The following is a 22,216-nucleotide window of genomic DNA, read 5'->3' on the forward strand; positions in this document are numbered from 1 at the left end:
ATGACTGTGTCATGCTCTACTTGTCATTATTACATCGTATCATGGGTGTGGGGTCGTAAAGGGGTGAACTGGTAATCCTTTCCTCCCCTTTTCTGATTGGTCAGGGGTTAAAACCTCCCGTCCTTCAAGGTTCCTGTCACATTGCTGTTCGGCACGTTACAGGGTAAGAGGGGGGGGGGTTTCCTGGTCCCACGCCCTGGAAGATTGGGCGTGTGCACCGCGGAAATTCCCCCGCCATAGAGTATGTCACTGAGCGCGTCTCTGTTGGTAAGACTTCCGTGGGTTGTTCAGGTCCATGTTATGGATCTGTTTCAGGGAGTTGTCAGAGCTCCTCCTCACGAAGCTCCTCCTCGGGGAGAAGTGCCTTCTGTGAGTTCGGACTCTCCTTCCCTGTGAGGGAGCCTCCTCAGAGTTTCAGAGCCTCCTCCTCAGATTGTCAAGGTGAGTAGAACTTCAAAAAGGAGTTCTGCTCTATTGTGTGTGTATTCGATTCAATTCGATTGTTGAGTGTGTATTGGTTCAGTGCCTCCTCCTCGGAGAGCCCTAAAAGTGTTACATAGCTCAATGTTGCAATATATTCTTTTCAATCTATACAGCTCGCGTGGGAAGTCTCTCTGGGGATTTCCATCTCCTCCCTGTGGCGAGGGTGGTGGGATGTAAAAATGTAAAAAAAGATTACCCTCAGCTGCGTCACGTGGGATTCATGTCAGTCTGTGTTTCTTTCTTTTTTGAATAAAAAGAGGAAGGAACATGAAGCACGACGGCTCCTTGTCGTTCTCCCAGGCGACTTGGAGGAACAATGTTTGGTGTCTTGCTAGACTATCATTGATGTGTTTGGGTCTCGACGCGTATGTAAGTGCTGGCTCTGGGTGTTTCTGATGGGAATCACGCATGAGGCTGGTGCGCCTTGGTTGCTTGTTATTAAAACAGCGTTTTTATAGGGCAACTGGGATGGAGTTTTGTCTCTTCCGAGCGCCAGTTTACTAGGTTGTCTCGATGAATTCTCGTTCATATCTGGGGGATGTTAACGGAATAGATCAGAACATAGGTAGAGGGGTCTCACGCCCTTGGGGTGGGCCACTGAGCGCGGTCCAAATGGGACTGTCTGGGTGGCGCCCTCTTTTCATGTTTTAGATCGACACGCATACCTACCCCCTCTTCTGGAGTGGGCATGTCGGCGTGGTTAGGGCACGGGACTGGTCTGGTCGCGCTGGTCCAGGTCAGTTAACCCATTGTCCGCCGGGGATGCAGATCTGCTGTTCTGGTACCCTGAGGGACTTGTGCTTTTTTCGGAGGGGAAAATGCCGGGTCGGCCCGGGTGTCACAGGGTTAGGCGTTATGGAGACCCTTTGTTGGGTACATGTTGTACTCCTCTCTCACGCGTGGCGAAGAGGGGGCTGTTGGGGTGGTCTTTTGGACCTCCTCTGGTAACCCTGTGTGCTTCCCGAGCCGCCGGGCCCGGTCCGAAGTAATGTTTCGTCGACCCGTAGGCCTGGAATAACCCTTTTTTGAAAACTGAAACACTTGTACTGCGGTATAGCCAGTGTATACCCGCAGGTGTGTTTGAGTTTCTTCTTGAGGGGTTATAGGAACAACCACCGCATGTGGTACCAAGAGGGTGGTTGATTCCCTGGTGTGTTGGAGCAGAGTCAACTCCCGGGTTACCCGGTTGAGTGTGCCCCTGCACGTTCATGACGTCTGCCAATCATGTCAGCCTTCTCTGCCTCGACCCCTCTGGGTGGGTTTTTTTTAATGGAGGCTTTGTCATGGTGATCAACAACGCCAGCATACGCCCCTTCCGCCGGGGGGGCTGTTTTCAGCTGACTCCTTTGGCGCCTGTCTCGTCCGCAGTGCTCCAGGCTCAGGTTACAGCCTGCTGCCTGGTTTCCCCGGTGCGCTGCCTGCTTCCGTTGGTTAACCTTTTTTGAGTGCTTACGGCCATGCTGACTGCCTGTTCTGCAGGGTCAGTGTGCCAGGCGGTGTGCTATTGGGGGGAAAGGGCCCGCTCTTGGAGGGGCCTTATCCGAATACGCTGGCGATGTGGGGGGCGGTGTCACTAAGTGACCACCTGGTGGGGTCTTGATGCCTGGCGTCATTGACCTCTCCAGGCCCCCTTTTTCCAGGGGATCCAGTCCCTTCAGTGGGTCTGGGTCTTCCTTCGCGCTCCGCTGCTACAGCCTTGCCACGGGGTTGGGTTTGCTCTTGACCCCGTGATTTTGGGGGCAGTAACGAGGTTTGTTCCTTCCGTTCATTCCCTGGTGGCATGCGGGTTGTGCGTGTGTGTAGTCGTGGGGTCAAGCCACGGTCTGCTCACCCTGTGCGTCGAGTTGCTCGAGTTCCTCTTCGCACGGTCGGATCCGTCTCCCTCCCTCCATTAGGGAGGCTCGGTCCTCCCCGATCTGATGGTTGTGGGGGGCCTCAGCGGGGTACATTTGTCGAGCTATGGCTCCCGCTCAGCTCCTGTTATGCAACTGATGCTGAGCAAAAGCCATAATGAAATAGAACGTAAGGTTATGTATATAACCAAGTTCTATGAATTATGGTGACGCTCAGCATCAGGACGCCGCTGCGGCCCTTGATCTTTCATTGTGGTGAAATTTGTTGGGAAGGAGATGAGTGTGTGGCCCCACCCCTGCTTATGTAGGCAGCAGATGGGGGTGTGGTCAGACGGATGTTGGTATGTAAAGGTACATTTTGAAATGTATTCAGTGCATATCCACTGAAGCGAGATATTATGCAACTGATGCTGAGCGTCGCCATAATTCATAGAACTTGGTTATATACATAACCTTACGTTAGCACTGTTGCCTCACAGCAAGAAGGTCCTGAGTTCAAATCCCAGCAGGGGGCCTTTCTGTGTGGAGTTTGCATGTTCTCCCTGTGTTTGCATGAGTTTCCTCTGGATACTCAAGTTTCCTCCCACAACAAAAGACATGCATGTTAACTTTACTACCATTGCCTGCGACCAGGGTACTGGCATTACAACTGGAGTGGGTCCACCGGGTGCCGCACTGTGTGTGGCTGCCCCACTGCTTCTAAACAGTTAGGATGGGTCAAACGCAGGGAGCTACTTTCCCCAAGGGGATAAATAAAGTTTATACTTAATCTTTCTGAATTAAAACTATAGAGAGTTCTAGTGAACAGACTGCTCAATTAATAATCTTACTTGTTCTGGGAAATGTTCTGGAGGATGATACGAAGGGGGTAAGGACTGTTGGCAGACTGGAGGGGGGGGGAAATAAAAGAAAAACAACAGTTTGAGAGGTAAACACTGATGCATCAAACATGAGAGCAATATCTAACCTAGTAAATTGTGTGTGCCTGGTATTTAAAAAAATAAAAAAATACTAGATTCCAGAAAAACGTCAAGGATGCTACACAAAAAAGTCAAGACTTATTTCCATTGTGGTCCTTGGCCTCAGACAGACAAGCAATACAAAACATGACCACAAATAACTATTTGACAAACTACATAGACATAGACGACATGAACATTTAAAATGCAGTACAAACGTAGCCACAGACAATGTATCAGACAACATTTTCATGCATTTTAAAATCTAGTTTTTGACATGGTCAACTCTTAGTTAATCAACTCTACTAACTAGGGATGGGCAAAACTCATAAAATTACTAATCGAACCCCCTCCCTCCTTGAAATGTCTGAGCTTCCACGCCAACGTATGGTTTTGCTTTTACTTAATAACGAACGTGAGATAATAAAGTGAGCTAGCTGGCTGCTGTCATTGCTAACAGCTAATGCTAGCGGACGGAGCTCGCGTATTTACTTAGGGAACAAAAGTATTCATTCTGAACGTTACTCGTTACACCACCGATACTTGAAATGTGTGAAGTTGAAACAACATGGCAAACGTACAAAACTTTGCTGCTACCATGTAACATCTACAGTCTCTCTTTCTTCATCCGTCTGTTCTCCCAGCTGTTAACAGACTGTTATGCTACCTGGCTAGCTGTACCAGTACCCAGCATGCTGTTCATCTGTGAAACAGTTAATTACATTTACAAATCATACAATTATTCAAAAGTCGATCCCGATAGATTTATTCAAGGGTACTACGACTATGCTTGCACCTCATGGTACCAAAGCACCTCAAAGCAGGGATTAAAGCAAAAAAAAATCTCCTGACTGAACTTTTTTTCTGGCCAAGTCATATTCTTATTTTAACCTCTACTGTATTTTTTTTTTAATAGCGTTAGCGTTTTAAGGGAGCCTACTTGTAGAGCGAGCCTACTGTCCTGACTGTGACTATAGAGACCCTACTGTTGTGTGCTGGAGAGCGTGAATGCAAGTCTTGTGGCTAGCTTCTGATTGATGGCGAGCTAGCACCCCTCCCCACTTTGAACCATGAACTAAATGGCTTGTTATCATACAAACAAGGGACTAAACACGTTTCGCAATTATGCCACAACAACAATGGACAGTCTCCTCCCCACCGTTTGTATATATTTATTTACCACCCACTCACTCACCCCCTCCTAATGTACAGTCTCCTCCTCATCATATGTATATATTTACTGTTAGGATCTCTGGGTAACAGTACTGTATATTTGCATATCGTATATGTGACAAATGTAACAGTACTATTACTATATACCTGTAAGGCATGTATGTCCCTATGTCATAAATGTCATGATGTCATGTGTATGTTGTGTATGTCATAAATGTCACTATGAATTGAAAATGGGGGACCCTGATGATGTAAACAAGACAAACGCCTTTCTCTGGTCTACATCCCCTTAACAATTGTGTGTATTGCTACTGGATTTACAAGATCCAGAGTGAATGAATGAATGAAAACTTTATTTAATACACGAGACCCTCTTCTTGGGACCAAGTAAGGTTTTGTCGATAATCCAATGTATAGTTACAACCCCCCCCCATCCCACCCAACCACCTCCAATGTACAGTTTCTTCGTCAAATGTATATACTCTTTTTAGACTATTTTTGTATCACAAACAAACAATAGGCTACTGTATTTGTAAATCTGGTATGTCATAAATGTATAGATGTAGCAGTATTGTCTATCTGTATGTCATGTGTGTCATATATGTTATGATGAACTGAAAATGGGGGACCCTGATGTAAACAAGACGAAAGTCTTTCTCTGGTCTGCATCCCCTTAACAATTGTGTGTATTGAGCTGTACTGTACCCATTCTGCAATCTGTTAATAACAATCAATCAATATTTAACAGATTGCAGAATGGGTACAATACAGTACAGCTCAATACACACAATTGTTAAGGGGATGCAGACCAGAGAAAGACGTTCGTCTTGTTTACATCAGGGTCCCCCGTTTTCAATTCATAGTGACATACATGACATACAGGACAGGTATATAGTAATGTTACATTTGTGACATATATGATATGCAAATATACAGTACTGTTACCCAGAGATCTCCCGGACAAATGGGAGAAAGACGTTTATTGAGCTTAAAAACAATTGATACCGCAAATAACGTTCTGATTAACAAAGTCATTCGTTTTGTGGCATTAACGTTATCTAGATTTATCAACATTCATACATTTATCAGAAAGCGAGCGGCGCAAGCACACACACGAAACACCACCAACAACAACAACAACGACAACAACACACTGCTTGTCGCGTAAATAACGTTCTGATTAACAAAAGGCATTCGTTTTGTGGCATTCACGTTACCTAGATTTATCAATAGCAATAGTAATATATATGTTTCTTTAGACTAGAATAAGTCAAATGAACTTACGGTCTCGTAAAAAGTTGCCGCATGGTGTTGATGAGTCAAGTTTACTCGCGAGTAGAGCTAGACGCTAGAGAGTCTCAAAATGGGCGCTTCCCATTGGTGCTGAGCACAGCGGAGGCGGGTGAAAGGGCTGTAAACTCAGAACAATCTCGCCTTCTGGTTGGTTGCATTTGCCTGAGAATTTGCCGATTGCTCGCAAATGACTGTTTGGTGCGGCCGCGGTAGGGGAAAAAAGGATATTTGACGCCTCTGATTGGCTCAGGTTAAAATCCGTCACGACTCCAAATCAAATGACGGAATCTCCAAATCAAATGGACGGATATCCGTCCCAAGACGGAACGCTTTAATGCCTGACCTCAAAGGCACTAAAAACAAGACTACAAACATCACAAAACAAACTGGTCAGACTACTGCTTGACCTTACTCCTAGAACCCACCTCACCCCTGCCCATTTTGACAACCTAGGATGGCTTAGAGTAGATGACAGAGTACAGCAACTTGCAATGGGCCTGGTCCACTACTACACCACTAAGATGTAGTAAATGTCAAAATCCCCCACCCCACCCAACCCCCTCTAATGTACAGTTTCCTCCCCCTCGAATGTATATATTTTCTTTTAGGATCCCTGTCTCTTAAACAGTACTGTATACTTGTATGTCGTGTATGTCATAAATGTCATGATATACATCTGTATATCTGTATGTCGTGTACGTGTATGTCATAAATGTCAAGATGAATTGAAAATGGGGGACCCTGATGTAAACAAGACGAAAGTCTCTCTGGTCTGCATCCCCTTAACAATTGTGTGTATTGAGCCGTACTGTATTGTACCCATTCTGCAATCTGTTAATAAAGTCTTCAATCAATCAATCAATCAGACCATCCCTACTACTAGCCACTTTGACTGGTAAACATGGCAAACTCTTTTCCATTATATAAATTCAGTTCGGCTGATAAATTGATCAAAGTGTCTCTGGTGAAGTTATGACGGGCTTGAACGTTCCCGGGCGGACACTGTGGCTGGTGGCTGGTGGATGTAAATAGGTGCGTCTTCCCACCCTGCTATCAACACATACCAGTTTTAGGTGGCCAAAGGGGCACCGGTAGGGGCTCGGTAGGCAGCCATGTTTCCCCTTCAGGTTTTTGTTGGGAGACAAACTTTGTCTCAGAACCACCCTGAAACAACAAACATGATTCATCGTGGACGTTTCAAAAGCAGAGTTGTTAGGTGTTTTGCATAAACAGGAACAAATGCGGGTCAGTTACATCATTGGCTGTAGTCAGTGGATAGTTTGAAATTTATTTGAAGGATAAACCCCTTGAGATATGCCATCTCGTTTTCGAGGGGGTCCTTAACATAAAATACAAAACATACAATACACTGACTGACAGACGCTCTCCCAAGCTCATCCCCCCACAGTCCACACTGATTCCCCCCAAGAGGATCGTCAATATATCATATTATGTTCCCATATAAGTGTACATAAAATATTTGTTTGATCTGTAAACATGTAGTAAACCATAACACAGTACATCAGATGCAATTAGTAACAAGTGCAAGTAGTCTGCAGATGAGTAAACAAAGATCTACTAGCACTAAAGGAATCACGTTCAAATTATTCAGTGTGGTCTATTGATTGTAGCTGAAAGTGATGCCTGGTTGTGTGTGTGAGGAGTAGGGCTGGGCGATATGACGATATTATATAAATATCGGGTACAGTTCATTAACAATACACTTTTTAAACGTATCGTGGATATCGTGATGTTTTGCCCAAGAGGCTTGTGTTGCGTCAATCTGGTCCACACGTTGACACTTTTGAACAGCGCCGCCCCACACACACACACTACTGCATCAAAAGTTACTACTTATGATAACAAAGGCATTCGTTTTGTGGCATTAACGTTATATAGTTACACTTTCAATAACATCAGCGTATTTACATAGCAACGACCGAGGTCGACCTAGATATAATAATATAGCAAGCATTAGTCGTTCATATCTCAGCCCGTGCTGACTCCGTTGTGCCCATTCTGCGGTCTGTTAATAACGTTTTCAATCAGACAGATGTATGGAAAGGCTTTTATTATAACATCCGTTACAGTAAAATCATTATGCCTCCAGTCGTTTAGTCATTCTGCAGAGCTAAAAGCTAAACGTCGGCCGCGGCGAGCTACCGCTGCCATTGTTTGTTTTCATTGAGCTCTCCAATGGCGGAAGTAAAAAATTAATATGCGCTTGCCGATTGGTGCTAAGTAGTGATGCACCGATGTGAAAATTGTGGCCGATACCGATAACCGATATTAATATTGCTGTTCTGGCCGATACCGATATTTACCGATGTCGATATCTCTGTATAGAAAACACGTTTTTATGATAATCAAATAAAGAGCTATTTTCCAAAACGCATAATTTTTTTTACTTTTGTAACTTATTTTCAGAAATGACTGATATTTTGAAACTAATTAAGGCCAAAACATGTAAAAAGAAGAAAAAAAAGATTAAAAAAAAAATTAAAAAAAATGTTTTTTTTTTTTTTTTTTATTATATCGGCCCTATCTTGATATCGGACCGATACCGATGTGTAAAAAAACGGCCATATCGGCCGATATTATATCGGCGGCCGATATATCGTGCATCACTAGTGCTAAGAACAGCAGGGCGGGTGCAAGCGATGTGACGTAATTGGCAGACGCGACTGTCAATCAAAATGATTCTGTTTGCCGACCGAATGAATATAAACGTTATTAACAGATTGCACTGCAGCATAGGTACAATACAGTACAGCTCAATACAACAACAGTCAACAGTGGACTGGAGGATGCAGACCAGAGAGACTTTCGTCTTGTTTACATCAGGGTCCCCCATTTTCAATTCATCATATTTCATATCTAAATCATATAATATCTCATTGCTAAATATATGCAATATATAATCTAATAATCCAATAATCTAAATCTAATATATAATATAAAAATGCTAAATGCATGGGTATTTTATTTTGTCTTTAATGTTAGCTTGCAAACTCAAATACTGTCTTGGTAAGCCTCATAATGAATTGTTTGGGGAAAAAAAGAAAAACACCGTGATGCGTATCGTGTATCGCCGAAAGGTCAGAAAATATCGTGATATCATATTTAGGCCATATCGCCCAGCCCTAGTGAGGAGGCAAGGCAGGTACGATAATATTGACCATACTCATATCGCTCTTAACACTATGATCGCCGCGGACGAGTTTTCACGTCATTCCTAGCCATGCTCATTCTGCCGAAGACGCCGTAACTCGTCTTTGATGTCAATATTTCAAAAATCTGTCATCGAAATCATATTTCCTTTCCGGGGCCCTGAGACACACTGCTGATCTCCTCTCAACTCTCTAGCGGTTCAAGAGCGCCATCTGGTGGCCGATCGGCAGATCGCCAACCGGAAATTAACCTTTGAACCGGTAGTGCTCATCCATATGTGGTCCGGCCACTCGCTATCGTTAGAGAGACTCCGTATTGACACAGTGAACATCGATCGGTGCAAATAACTCGAAAAAACAACATGATTTGGACGTATATACTATTATACAACTTGGAAATGGATCGGGCATTTCTCCATCCCATAATAGAAAAAAATCTGTTCCACGCTCATCTGCCAGCGGCGCGAGGAAGCCACGGTAAGATTCAGCGTTATTTTCTAACGTCTTCTATACTAACTGATCTGATGAACATATGACCCACTCTGGATGAATCATCTAACGCTGCCCACGGAATTATAAACAATCCCCCGCCCATCCGGTCATCATCAGATGATGCGTAGAAACTTCTAGAACCACGTCCAGTTGAAATTTTTTATCTCGCACAGATTCCTACCAAACTGTATTTGATCATCAATATAATGCATTTAGGGCTATGAATCACGTTCTGAAGAAAGCTGCAGAAAACGATAAAAACATACTTATACTTTAGACCATATTTTAGTATGAATATGTGAATGAAAAAGTTTAACGTTGCTACACCCTGAACAATACATATAGGACATTGAATGGGCCATAATAATGGCAATTTAGCAATAGAATTTAAAAAGCCCTGCAAAGAAGGGGAACTTCTCCATAGACAAATAGAGCTGGCGAGGGATGGTAAATTATGAATTTAACCCATGGCGATTAAAGTGTTAAAAATATGCTGTAAGTGGTATTTCCTTTGTTAAAATAAGTAGTTTACATGTTAAAATAATAGCTATACACTCTGACACGACTGACAGCCATGTCTGGTCAGTAACATGGGTCTCCCAGACCCTCCGCTCTGCAGTAAACAGAAAATATATTTTCTGTTATCCCGTTCCCACTTTATCTAATCAGGAGAGAGAACTCCAAAAATGGTCTAACAAAAATAACAAATAAAAACAAATATGTGCTTGAAACTAATGAAATAATCTACCAGCAAATTTGGCTTTGCAAGATTTATTGAAATAAGTAAAAAAAAAAATCTAGAGTTTTAGTCTAGACCACCTGTTCCCGGCCTCCCTCCAGATAATGTATTTGATCAGTGGTTCAGAAAGGGAGTTTTGAACATGAGACTGCTGTAATGCTGTATGAAAGCAACGCATTTATGTAATTTGATCAAATTAAGAATAAGTTTGCTCTACCAACGCATTCTTTCGTTACTTACAAGTTAGACATTTTTTACGTAGTCAGTTTACTTAATTTCCTTCCATGCCACCAAATACAAATACATCTCTGGACTCAACCCTGGAAATGAAACCTGAGATTAAGGGAACAATGTCTAGGCTTTATACAGCTATATTTGAGAGGAGGACTCGTCACTCTCAATAATAAAGGGGCACTGGGAAAAGGACTTTGAAACAGATATATCAGAAGAGGGAGGTGTGGTCAAGAATACTTAAAAATGTTCACTCTTCATCTATTTGTGCGAGCCATGGGCTGCTTATTCAGTTCAAGATTGTACATCGGCTACATATGTCCAAACTCAAGCCGTCAAGAATTTCCCCTGAGGTTAGTCCTACTTTTAACCGATGCAAACAAGCCTCTGCCGGTCTGTATCAAACATTTTGGTCGTGTCCTAGCCCATCAGCTTTCTGGTCAGGCCATATTTGAGCTCTATCCAGAGCTTGCAGGTCGGGTACTTGAACCATGTCATTTTCTGGGACTTTTTGGTGTTGTCTCTGGGGATTCTGATCTACCAAAAGCACCTCCCTTCTAGCAAGACATCTCATTCTTTTGAAAAATGATCATCGTCCTCCCTCATTTGGCAGGTGGATTTGTGATGTTATGTATTGTTTAAAAGTGGAAAAGATCAAATACACATTTGGGATCAAGTGGGAACGTTTGATGTGGTGTGGCAGCCCTTTATTTCTTATGTTTTCTTATTAAAGCGTGTTGTCGGGCCTTACAAATAAATTTGATTTGATTTATGTGGAACGGTTGACTGTCTCACACTTCCTGAAATAATGACTTTGTAGTTTGTATTGTAACGGTTTTGTATTGAGAAGTGCTCTGAACAGTTTTTCCGTTTTATTGGTTTTGTTTTGTGTTTGTGCTTATGTCTGTTACGTCTGTAATGTCTACTGTAACGTCTAAAATATATATATAACAATAAAAAACATTGACCAAAAAAAATAAATCTAGGGTTTTCTCTCCTGGTGGAAGTGGGAAGGGATACCAGAAATTGTATTTTGTGTTATGTTATTGATTGATTGAAAATGTTAACAGATTGCAGAATGGGTACAATACAGTACAGCTCAATACACACAATTGTTAAGGGGATGCAGACCAGAGAAAGACTTTCGTCTTGTTTACATCAGGGTCCCCCATTTTCAATTCATCATAACATGACATACAGATAGACCGTACAGAAGTTACACATAGTTACTGACCAAACACTCTATATCATTGATGGCTGTCGGAATGTAGAGCTATTTAACACTTATTTTAACTTTGTCATTCCCCTTCAATAAATCCCACCCACCCCACACGTGGTCCTGCTGGATGTGCCTCACCTGGTATGAAGCGGTGTTCACACCCACAACTTGTCCATAGGAGCCCCATCCTCCCACGTTGTGTCTGAACTCTGACGTGGACGGCCCCGAGTTGAAATGCGAGGGGAAAAGTTGTCGTGGGAATTTATAATCCTCCATCATTGTTGTGGACGAGAAACCAAACCACCACTGATCGATTGTAGGATCATATCTTTGCTATGACGGTGACCCCCTCATCCAGACCAGCCAGGGCATGTTGTCCAGATGATACTCGCCGGGCGGCTAACCCCGTTAGCATCAGCAGACAAACACTGCGCAGGAACGCGTTGTTTACTGTGATTGACGTTTGACACAACTTGATACTTGCGACGGTGTGTCCGCGTCGATTCAAAACCACCGTCCCCCTACAAATAGTGTCCAAAACGGTCCGATAAAACACAAAAAATCCGTAACGTGCCAAGAATGATAGGGTACTACACGTGCGCTACTGCAGAGAGTGAAGTTGAATGGAGGTGCAGAACAGCGCCTCCTATCGTCGGCCGACAAGGATGAATAGACTCCAATAGGGTCCAGCTGCAGCGCCGGAGAATCCTCTCACTGGAGTAGGGGGTATCTGCAGAGCCGCAGAGCCAGGCTGGACGGGTTGGAGGCGGTCTGGACAAGTATTAGTGGTCTGGTCTGGACAAGTATTTGCACTACTGCGCACCATTTTCAACTTCACTTTCGTCTCGTTTACATAGGTACATAGACATTTATGACATGTAATAATAGAGTAAACTTGTAAATAGACAGTAATGTTACATCTAGACATACCAGATCTAGTATTAATAATAATAATAGTCCCTCAAACTGCAGGACATGTAAACAGTCAAGTTGCAGAACAACTGTTTGCACAAATGAGAAAGAACAATGACTTTTTAACGCAGCAACTACCATCGACCCATCTGTTCCTAATGAGAAACATCCTAGAACACTTCAACAACAACAAAAACAAGAAGCGAATGGACAACATCAAAAAGTTATTTGGGACGACAGCGGTGGCAATAAACAGCTACCACCAGGCTGTATTGGGTACATTTTCTACTTGCACTTGCATTAAAGATATTTAATGCATTAATCCTGTTTTTAATTGATCTAGGAAATAATGTATAAATGTCTTCATTCATCAAGTTCACTGTTCCTTACTAAGCTGTGTTTGTCATCTGCTTACAGTGTCACAGGAAGCAGTCCTTGATCTATCACTGGAAGCAGCTCAAGGTGTGCTCCCTGAAGCTGGTTCAGGTCTGCCCCCAGCAATGACAAGTAAGTGGAATTGCATGCATGGGTCCTTAGAAAGTCTTAAAATGTCTTAAATTCAAGTTTAGCCGCCTTGACTGAAACCATGCATGATTTGTCCAATAATCATATTAAACTGCCACCCACCACCTTAAATAGTGAACTCTTAATTGCTCCAAGTCAAGAGTGCTAACTATTACACCATAGAACCTGGCTTCTGCAGCAGAAGCAGGCCTATAAAAACCTATGCCTACCTACAGTAATTCTTACCTCTACACTATTAGTTTTATTAAACATTGTTACTATTTCTCTTATATTTTTGTGTATGTCCATCCCTGTAGAACTTGAGATTCCAGTGGACAATGACTACTCACCAGACCAACCCTGGACGAAGTCCCGAAACCTTATCCAACAACAACTGGTAGGCAAATTTCTACAAATAATTTATTCTGCTCCCTCCCTCCAACCTTGGTTGCTATGCCCACACAAAACTGCAAAACTTCACCCTGGACTCCGGTTTTCAAAGACCTGGGTTGCAGTGTAGCAAATCCCCGGTTGTGTGTGGCCGAACAGTGCAACTGCTCACATACAATCATGGTTATATTAAATCCAGCGCTCGTGTGGACTGGGCCTAACTTGCCTGCCATTACGTTGCGTTCTGAAAAGCGAAACTGACCCTGAAAACGAAACGAAAATGGCCCTGTGTGTAACTGCAGCCGTCTCTGTGCTATCAGTCACATTTTTAGTACGAGAAGACAAGACAAAACTTCTTTCTCTGGTCTGCATCCCCTTAACAATTGTGTGTATTGAGCCGTACTGTATTGTACCCATTCTGCAATCTTGTTGAAATAAAGTTTTCATTCACACTCAAAATCTGTGTTCATTTTTTATTTTGCATACTAATGTTCTGTGTCTTGAGTCGTACTTGTATTGAAAAACTGATTTTATATGTCTGAGGAGAAGACCGGTACTCATCATCTTCGTATCCACAAAAAGAAAAATGACATGTGAAGTATGTTGTGTGCCAGGTTCAAACAGTGCTGTATATGTACAGTTTATTCCTACTCCTATCCAAGCTCCGGGAGGGTCATCAAAGAGAAGTCGGGTCATCTACTTCAACCATTATCTAAATAAAAAAAATCTAACCCTAATAAACTAACCTACACTGTAGCACTCAACACTTTATGAACATTGTTACTGAGACGAAAGTTAAGTTTACTCTATTATTACTAGATCTGGTATGTCATAAATGTCTAGATGTACACTTTATGAACATTGTTACTGAGACGAAAGTTAAGTTTACTCTATTATTACTAGATCTGGTATGTCTAGAGATGTATCATTACTGTCTATGTACACATCATGTCTAGATGTACACTTTATGAACATTGTTACTGAGACGAAAGTTAAGTTTACTCTATTATTACTAGATCTGGTATGTCTAGATGTAACATTACTGTCTATTTACAAGTTTACTCTATTATTACATGTCATAAATGTCTATGTACCTATGTAAACGAGACGAAAGTGAAGTTGAAAATGGTGCGCAGTAGTGCAAATACTTGTCCAGACCAGACCACTAATACTCTCATATGTTATCATGAATTGAACATGGGGGACCCTGATGTAAACAAGACGATGAATTGAAAATGTCTAGGCCTACCACAAGTTCAAAATCTGGTATGTCATAAATGTCTAGATGTAGCAGTACTGTCCATCTGTTATGACGTACCAGATTTTGAACTTGTGGTAGGCCTAGACATTTTCAATTCATCGTCTTGTTTACATCAGGGTCCCCCATGTTCAATTCATGATAACATATATGACATACAGGTAGACAGATGGACAGTACTGCTACATCTAGACATTTATGACATACCAGATTTTGAACTTGTGGTAGGCCTAGACATTTTCAATTCATCGTCTTTATGTTATTACTATTGTATTATGCACATCGTTGCGGGCAAGACCACCCGCATTTCATTGTAAACTTGTATGCAAATAAACAACTTGTGACAAATAACTCTTGACTTGACTTGACCACCAGCCTCTCTCTCTTAAGGCATTAACTGGGTTAATTAATCTAAATGTTATATTGTAACTGTCTAGTTATTGATTGATTGAATTGATTGAAAACTTTATTAACAGATTGCAGAATGGGTACAGTACACAGTACAGCTCAATACATACAATTGTTAAGGGAATGCAGACCCCAGAGAAAGACTTTCGTCTTGTATACATCAGGGTCCCCCATTTTCAATTAATCGTAACATATGACATACAGATAGACAACTGGGTTAATCTAAATGTTACATTGTACAGTAAGTGGGGAGTGTAAACAAGTTGAACGCTGGCTGTGTTGTGAAATGTGAATAAACCGTGAAGTCACGCGAAATAACGTTATACGCGAAGCTATACAAACCAATTACATAATCCTATCCAACATGTGTAAAGGCACACACAACATATTCCAGTTAACGGTATATTTTTTTAATGATTCGTTATGGCGTAATGCCGTAATCAATACTTCCATGCGTATAAATTGCGTTCAGCCTTTCTCTCTGGAGTTAACGGAGTTTCGACTCCTGGCTAGAGGAGCTTGTCTCCTGGCTAGAGGAGCTTGTCTCGGCTCATGCGGGGGGCCAATCAGAGAGGGGCTTCGCTCAACCAATCAGAGAGGGGTCTGCAGAAATGGGAGGGGTCTGCAAAAATGGAGTTCAACCAATCAGAGAGGGGTCTGCAGAAATGCGGCTACGAATTGTAGAGACGCCTCTCTGATCGCGTGACGAGCTGTGTATTTGCCCATTTCCGGGTCTAACAGCCTGCAAACTACCTAACGCCTAGTTTATCACGGCGACTCTTTCGAAGTTGGTTTTAGGTTAGAGTTTGGAATCAGGGCTGGCGTTCTGGACCCTGCCACAGGCTTGCCCCTCGAGAGGATACAAAATATATTCCTGCTTTGTCGATTTTGAAAAAGCCTTTGACTCAATTTGGCACAAAGGTCTTTTCTTCAAAATTCTAGAAAGTGGTGTTGGAGGAAATACATATGACTTGATCAAATCCATGTACACAAAAAACAGATGTGCTGTTAGAATTGGAAATAAAAGAACAAATTTCTTCACCCAGGGTCGCGGAGTCCGCCAGGGGTGCAATTTAAGCCCAACATTGTTCAATATATATATAAATGAATTAGCAAAGTTATTAGAACTTTCTACTGCACCCGGTCTGACTCTGCACGATACCAATGTAAAATTACTGATGTACGCAGATGATCTGGTTCTGCTGTCAGCCACTAAAGAGGGTCTACAACAGAACCTAGACATCCTCCACCAGTTCTGTCAGACATGGTCTCTGAACGTAAACATGAAGAAGACTAAAGTCATGATCTTTCAAAGGAGACACGAGTCTCAGAGTTCACATAATACATTTAAATTAGGCACACACATATTAGAAAACACAAAAAGCTACCCATATTTGGGATTGAAAATAAATCATAATGGAAACTTCAATATGGCTGTGAATGAATTGAAGGAGAAGGGAAGAAGGGCTTTTTATGCCATCAAAAGGAAAATTCCAATTGACATCCCAATTAGGACCTGGCTCAAAATTCTAAATTCCGTAATAAATCCAATAATATTATATGGCAGTGAAGTGTGGGGTCCATTAACTAACCAAGATTTCCCAAAATGGGAAAAACACCCATTAGAAGTACTGCATGCAGAATTGTGCAAAAACCTACTTAAGGTCCACAGACACACTGCCAATAATGCATGCAGGGCAGAACTCGGCCAATACCCCCTAATCATTCAAATTCAAAAGCGAGCCATAAAATGTTACACACACCTCCAATCAAGTGACCCCCACTCCTACCACTACAAAGCCCTTCAGAGCCAAGAGATGAACCCAGATAAGAGTCCCCTCTGCCAGCTAGTCAGAAATCTCTGCCCACAAATGCCTCAGGACAGATACCAAAAAATCTGGCCCAACCAAATAACCTCAAAACAAAAAGAAAACTATATAGAATATTGGAACAAATCAACCAAATCTCAAAGTAAATTAGAATTCTATTTGACCCTAAACAGAGAGTACACGGTGGCAGAATACCTGACCACTGTGAATGATATAAAATTAAGAAAGACATTGACACGGTACAGACTGAGTGGACATAGTCTAGCCATAGAAACAGGCCGTTACAGGCAGAACTGGCTGCCCAGAGAGGCCAGGCTGTGTTCACTTTGTCATCAGGGGGATGTTGAGACAGAACCTCACTTCCTACTATACTGTGAGAAATACAAGGATCTAAGAGAAGTTTTCTTTTATAAAATAAATAAAATTGATCCACAGTTTATCCATCTCCCTGATAATCAAAAGCTGTTATATATATGTGGGGAGAAAAGTCAGTGTACAGTATTAGCTGCAAAATATGTAGATGGTTGTCATACAATAAGAGAACAAGCCCTGTAAATACATGTATCTGGGTGGCTACATCTGTAAAATGACTACCCGATTGAATGATTATTTTGTAATTTAATATGTTTCTGTTGATTGTTTTACTTATTGCTAATATTATGGTATGTTTTATTGCTTAATAATATATATGTTATTGTTTGTATGTTGGACTTGCTTTGGCAATAAGTATGTTGATATTTCATGCCAATAAAGCCTATTTGAATTGAATTGAATTGGATTCTTCGGCGCTGCAGCTGGACCCTACTCATGAAAACACACAGAAGCACGCGGGCCAACCACGCTTTACTAAAGGCGGGGCAAAGCCGGGAGTGACATGAATGAAGGCGAATCAAAGTAGCTGTTTTCAATAGGGGATATCTGCAGAGCCGCAAAGCCGGGAGTGACATGAATGAAGGCGAATCAAAGTCGCTGTTTTAGTGAACGACCTGTCCACAAACTCCAATCAACGTTGTGGAAATGGAGTAATTGTCAGAAAGAGGCGTGTCTAATCAAAGTCGTGAGAGGTTGCTCTGGTTGCTGTGTGGAGGGAGGGAGCCGATGCACATACACTCGCATGCTTGCAGATCGATTGAGGACAGCGGCTGTCGCTTAGTCTTATTATATATATTTTTGTGAAGTTAATACAAATCCCCTTCGTGGTCGTCGGAGTACTTGGCCAGTCATGGCGGGCACTATAACAAAAGGTGTGGAACAGCTTTCTGTGGGTAAGAAGTAGTAGCTCGCTAACGTTAGCTGATGATGAAGTCATGTGCGGTACCATCATTATTGCATCAGTCCAGCTACACGGCGTTGTCTAGTTAGCATGCGAGCTAGCATTATTTATTAGATACTTATACTTGATACATCAGTAAATCTGCTCCCGATTAGTTTACATCTCAAGTGTGAAGTCGTATATCTCTTGCTAGAGAAATGAATGAAGCAAGGACACCCCTCCGAGTGGGTTTTATGTACGCCAGTGTCTGTGTATGTATGTGTGTGGACATGTCGGCTAGCTGTCATTCAATGCCTCCAATGTACAGTAAATGACCATGAGTGACTATGATGAATTGAAAATGGGGGACCCTGATGTAAACAAGACGAAAGTCTTTCTCTGGTCTGCATCCCCTTAACAATTGTATGTATTGAGCTGTACTAGTGTACTGTACCCATTCTGCAATCTGTTAATAAAGTTATCAATCAATTCAATCAACCAAGTATGGCTTTGTCAATATTCCAATGTACAGTGTACAGTGTCCCCCACCCCACCCACCCAACCACCTCCAATGTACAGTTTCTACGTCAAATGTATATACTCTCTTTTCTGGACTCGTTTTGGTATCACAAACAGTACTGTATTTGCAAATCTGGTGGTATGTCATAAATGTATAGAAGCAGTACTGTCTATCTGTATGTCGTGTGTGTCATATGTTATGATGAATTGAAAATGGGGGACCCTGATGTAAACAAGACGAAAGTCTTTCTCTGGTCTGCATCCCCTTAACAATTGTATCTATTGAGCTGTACTGTACCCATTCTGCAATCTGTTAAATAAAGTTTTCAATCAATCAAACCAAACAGTGGGGCAATACTACCAGCGTACTGCTGTGACTCACACCGCAATACAACGTTGCCATATGGTTGCATCAGCTAACTCATATTCATAAAAGAGATAAAAGCCAGGATTTGCAGTTTTTTCTCCTTTCTTATCCCAATCTGTTCAGCGGCCCTTCCCTATTTGCGTGCTTCGTCAGCTGCCATAAATATACAATATCCATGTATTGCTTAAAGGAAAACTCCAACATTTTGGGAAATTAGCTTATTTAACATCTTCCCTGGAGTTAGACAAGAAGATACATACCTTTTTTGTCTCTGCATGCATTAGGCTTAGGGAACGCCCGCACTTAGCGTAGCTTAGCTTCATCACTGGAAGTGGGTCAGACTTTTACCCTGAAGTTCCCTACAGTCACGAAATACACTCCAAATACAACTCCAAAACGTTCCTGTAAACATGTTGAGACCTGTGTATTTACCACGTGGAGAAATAAAAAAAATAATAGAATTCGACATTTACGTTTTCTAAGCAAATATACTCTGAACTATTTTTTGCCTAACCACTCCTCTCGGGCGCAGTGATTTCACGCAACGCAGTAGTGTTGTCACGATACTGGAATTACGACCTCGATACGATACCTTGAAAAGTATCGATACTTCTATACCATTTCGATACCAAAAATATATATATATAATAATAATAATAATAATATATATATATATATATTTTTAAACATTTAGCTTTTGTTGCTGGTTGAGAGAGAGAGAGAGAAGCTATGCTCTGAGCATTTAACAAGATTGCTGCTATTTAAACACTTCATGGAAACGGGGTAACGTTAACCTTATGTCGACTGTAGTATTGCATGACCTCGACATAACGTTTAAACGTTAACATTACTCCGTTTCCATGCAGTAATTATAAAGGTGGCCAGCTAAGCTAACGGAGGAACGACTAGCAGTAGCTAACGTTAGCTAATGGCTGTAACGTTACTAACAACGAATCAGCTGTTGATATTATGCGCCATCAGTAGACAACGTATCATGTATTAAACTAGAGTTAATGGTTTAATGCTTCAGTCACAGTGACGTTGAAAGAGCAGCTGTCACGAACCTCTTTCATTTCTTTATGGAGATCCGCGTTGGCACTGCTCTGTAACACCGCTTGCAAATGGGCATCGTGGCATCTTTAGCTTGTCCTTCGTTGTTTACTTCAAACCCGAAGTACCTCCAAACAGCACTTCTGCTGTTTTCTTTATCCACAAGCACAAGTTGCGGAGGCTCTGCATTTGCCATCTTCAGCTAAAATGTTTGTTTACAAACTGAAGACGGCCCTGTGAGGGGGAGGGCTGGAGGAGGCGGAGGGGCAAGCGTGCTCTGAACAGCATGTCAACAACTTCCGGTAGAACACTCGCCAGCTGGTACAGATACTGCAGAAAGTATCGGTATTTCGGGAAATGAGTATCGAAACCGTTTTAAATATTCAGTATCGATATGTATCGATACTTCGATATTTTTGACAACACTACAATGCAGTGCTACTTTCTAACGCTAACGCCAGTGTTTGTTTACATTTTCATTTCATTCAAAGGATCCGAACCGATTGAAGTTTATGGATAGTGGATAGGCGTTACACAATAAATTAGTTATAATAATACCATGAGTGTGGATTCACTCGCCCAAACCCTGTAGCCGTGCATCGCAGTCAGGAAAGGGGCTAACTAGGTCGATAGTCCAGCAACGTTATGTCCTATTCATTAATCTCACAATATTCGCTAACGTTAGACAGATGGAATACAGCCTTCCATCTAAAAACATAAATTAAAACTTACCACAGTCATGGTATCCATAAACTTCAATCGGTTCGGATCCTTTGAATGAAATGAAAATGTAAACAAACACTGGCGTTAGCGTTAGAAAGTAGCACTGCGTTGCATGAAATCACTGCGCCCCGAGAGGAGTGTTTAGGCAAAAAATAGTTCCGAGTATATTTGCTTAGAAAACGTAAATGTCTAATTCAATTATTTTTTATTTCTCCACGTGGTAAATACACAGGTCACAACATGTTTACAGGAACGTTTTGGAGTTGTATTTGGCGTGTATTTCGTGACTGTAGGGGACTGTAGGGAACTTCAGGGTAAAAGTCTGACCCACTTCCAGTGATGAAGCTAAGCTACACTAACGGTGCGGGCGTTCCCTAAGCCTAATGCATGCAGATAGACAAAAAAGGTAGGTATGTATCTTCTTGTCTAACTCCAGGGAAGATGTTAAATAAGCTAATTTCCCAAAATGTTGGAGTTTTCCTTTAAGGGTTGTTATTAGGGGTGCACGATATTGATTTTTTAATTAAATAAAGAAATTCCCTATCCATAGTCGCCGTGGGAAAGAATAAAATAAAAAATAAAATAAAATAAATTCCCTATACCTACCCATGGCCTTAAAGGGGAACTCCACTTTTTTTGGAAATTAGCTTATTTAACATCTTCCCTGGAGTTAGACAAGAAGATGCATACCTTTTTTGTCTCTGTGCGTGCATTTTAGCTTTGGGAATAGACGCTCCGTTAGCATAGCTTAGCTTCATCACTGGAAGTGAGGCAGGACAGTAGCCTTACAGTGCCTTACAGTGTATTGCAAGGTCTGACATTGACCAAACTTGATATGCATGACCTTGGTGGGCTCTAGGTCAACTCCTGAAAAGGGGGTCAATGTCAGACCTTGCAATCAAAAGTTAGGGGGCGCACTGAAATTATGGCAAGGGTTATTAGCCCCCTAACTTTTGATTGCAAAGTCTGACATTGACCCCCTTTTCAGGAGTTGACCTAGAGCCCACCAAGGTCATGCATATCAAGTTTGGTCAATGTCAGACCTTGCAATACACTGTAAGGCACTGTAAGGCTACTGTCCTGCCTCACTTCCAGTGATGAAGCTAAGCTATGCTAACGGAGCGTCTATTCCCAAAGCTAAAATGCACGCACAGAGACAAAAAAGGTATGCATCTTCTTGTCTAACTCCAGGGAAGATGTTAAATAAGCTAATTTCCAAAAAAAGTGGAGTTCCCCTTTAACTGACAACCAACAGGAAACAAACAATATTTTTTGTTATGCCCGGCCTAAAAAAAAGAATGGTTTGTTTCCGGTTGCTGACCGACCCTGCCAATTTAGGTGCGACCCAATATATTTTATGAGTTTTTAAAAATAATAATAATAAAAAAAAAT

The 22,216-nt window shown here is 41.9% G+C and overlaps 2 protein-coding genes across 3 annotated transcripts in view; one reads left to right on the forward strand and one right to left on the reverse strand.

Moving 5' to 3' along the window:
• Window positions 1-11,891, reverse strand: part of taf1c (TATA-box binding protein associated factor, RNA polymerase I subunit C) — a gene marked incomplete at its 5' end in the record, with an annotated part of 44,600 nt that extends 32,709 nt beyond the window's left edge. Inside the window, one exon of the mRNA XM_084324893.1 lies at window positions 11,751-11,891. Within this exon, the coding sequence (XP_084181019.1) occupies window positions 11,751-11,891 (141 nt within the window). The remainder of the gene's footprint in view (window positions 1-11,750) is intronic.
• Window positions 11,892-17,999: 6,108 nt separating this feature from the next.
• Window positions 18,000-22,216, forward strand: part of nars1 (asparaginyl-tRNA synthetase 1) — a 33,501-nt gene continuing 29,284 nt past the window's right edge. The window contains exon 1 of one of the 2 annotated variants that reach the window (XM_084324190.1): window positions 18,000-18,178. In XM_084324190.1, the coding sequence (XP_084180316.1) occupies window positions 18,136-18,178 (43 nt within the window). In that variant the 5' untranslated portion in view covers window positions 18,000-18,135. The remainder of the gene's footprint in view (window positions 18,179-22,216) is intronic. The other variant, XM_084324191.1, reaches the window with a different exon arrangement.

The sequence above is a fragment of the Notolepis coatsorum genome, assembly GCF_963971535.1.
Source record: "Notolepis coatsorum genome assembly, chromosome: 11".
Lineage (NCBI taxonomy): Eukaryota > Metazoa > Chordata > Actinopteri > Aulopiformes > Paralepididae > Notolepis > Notolepis coatsorum.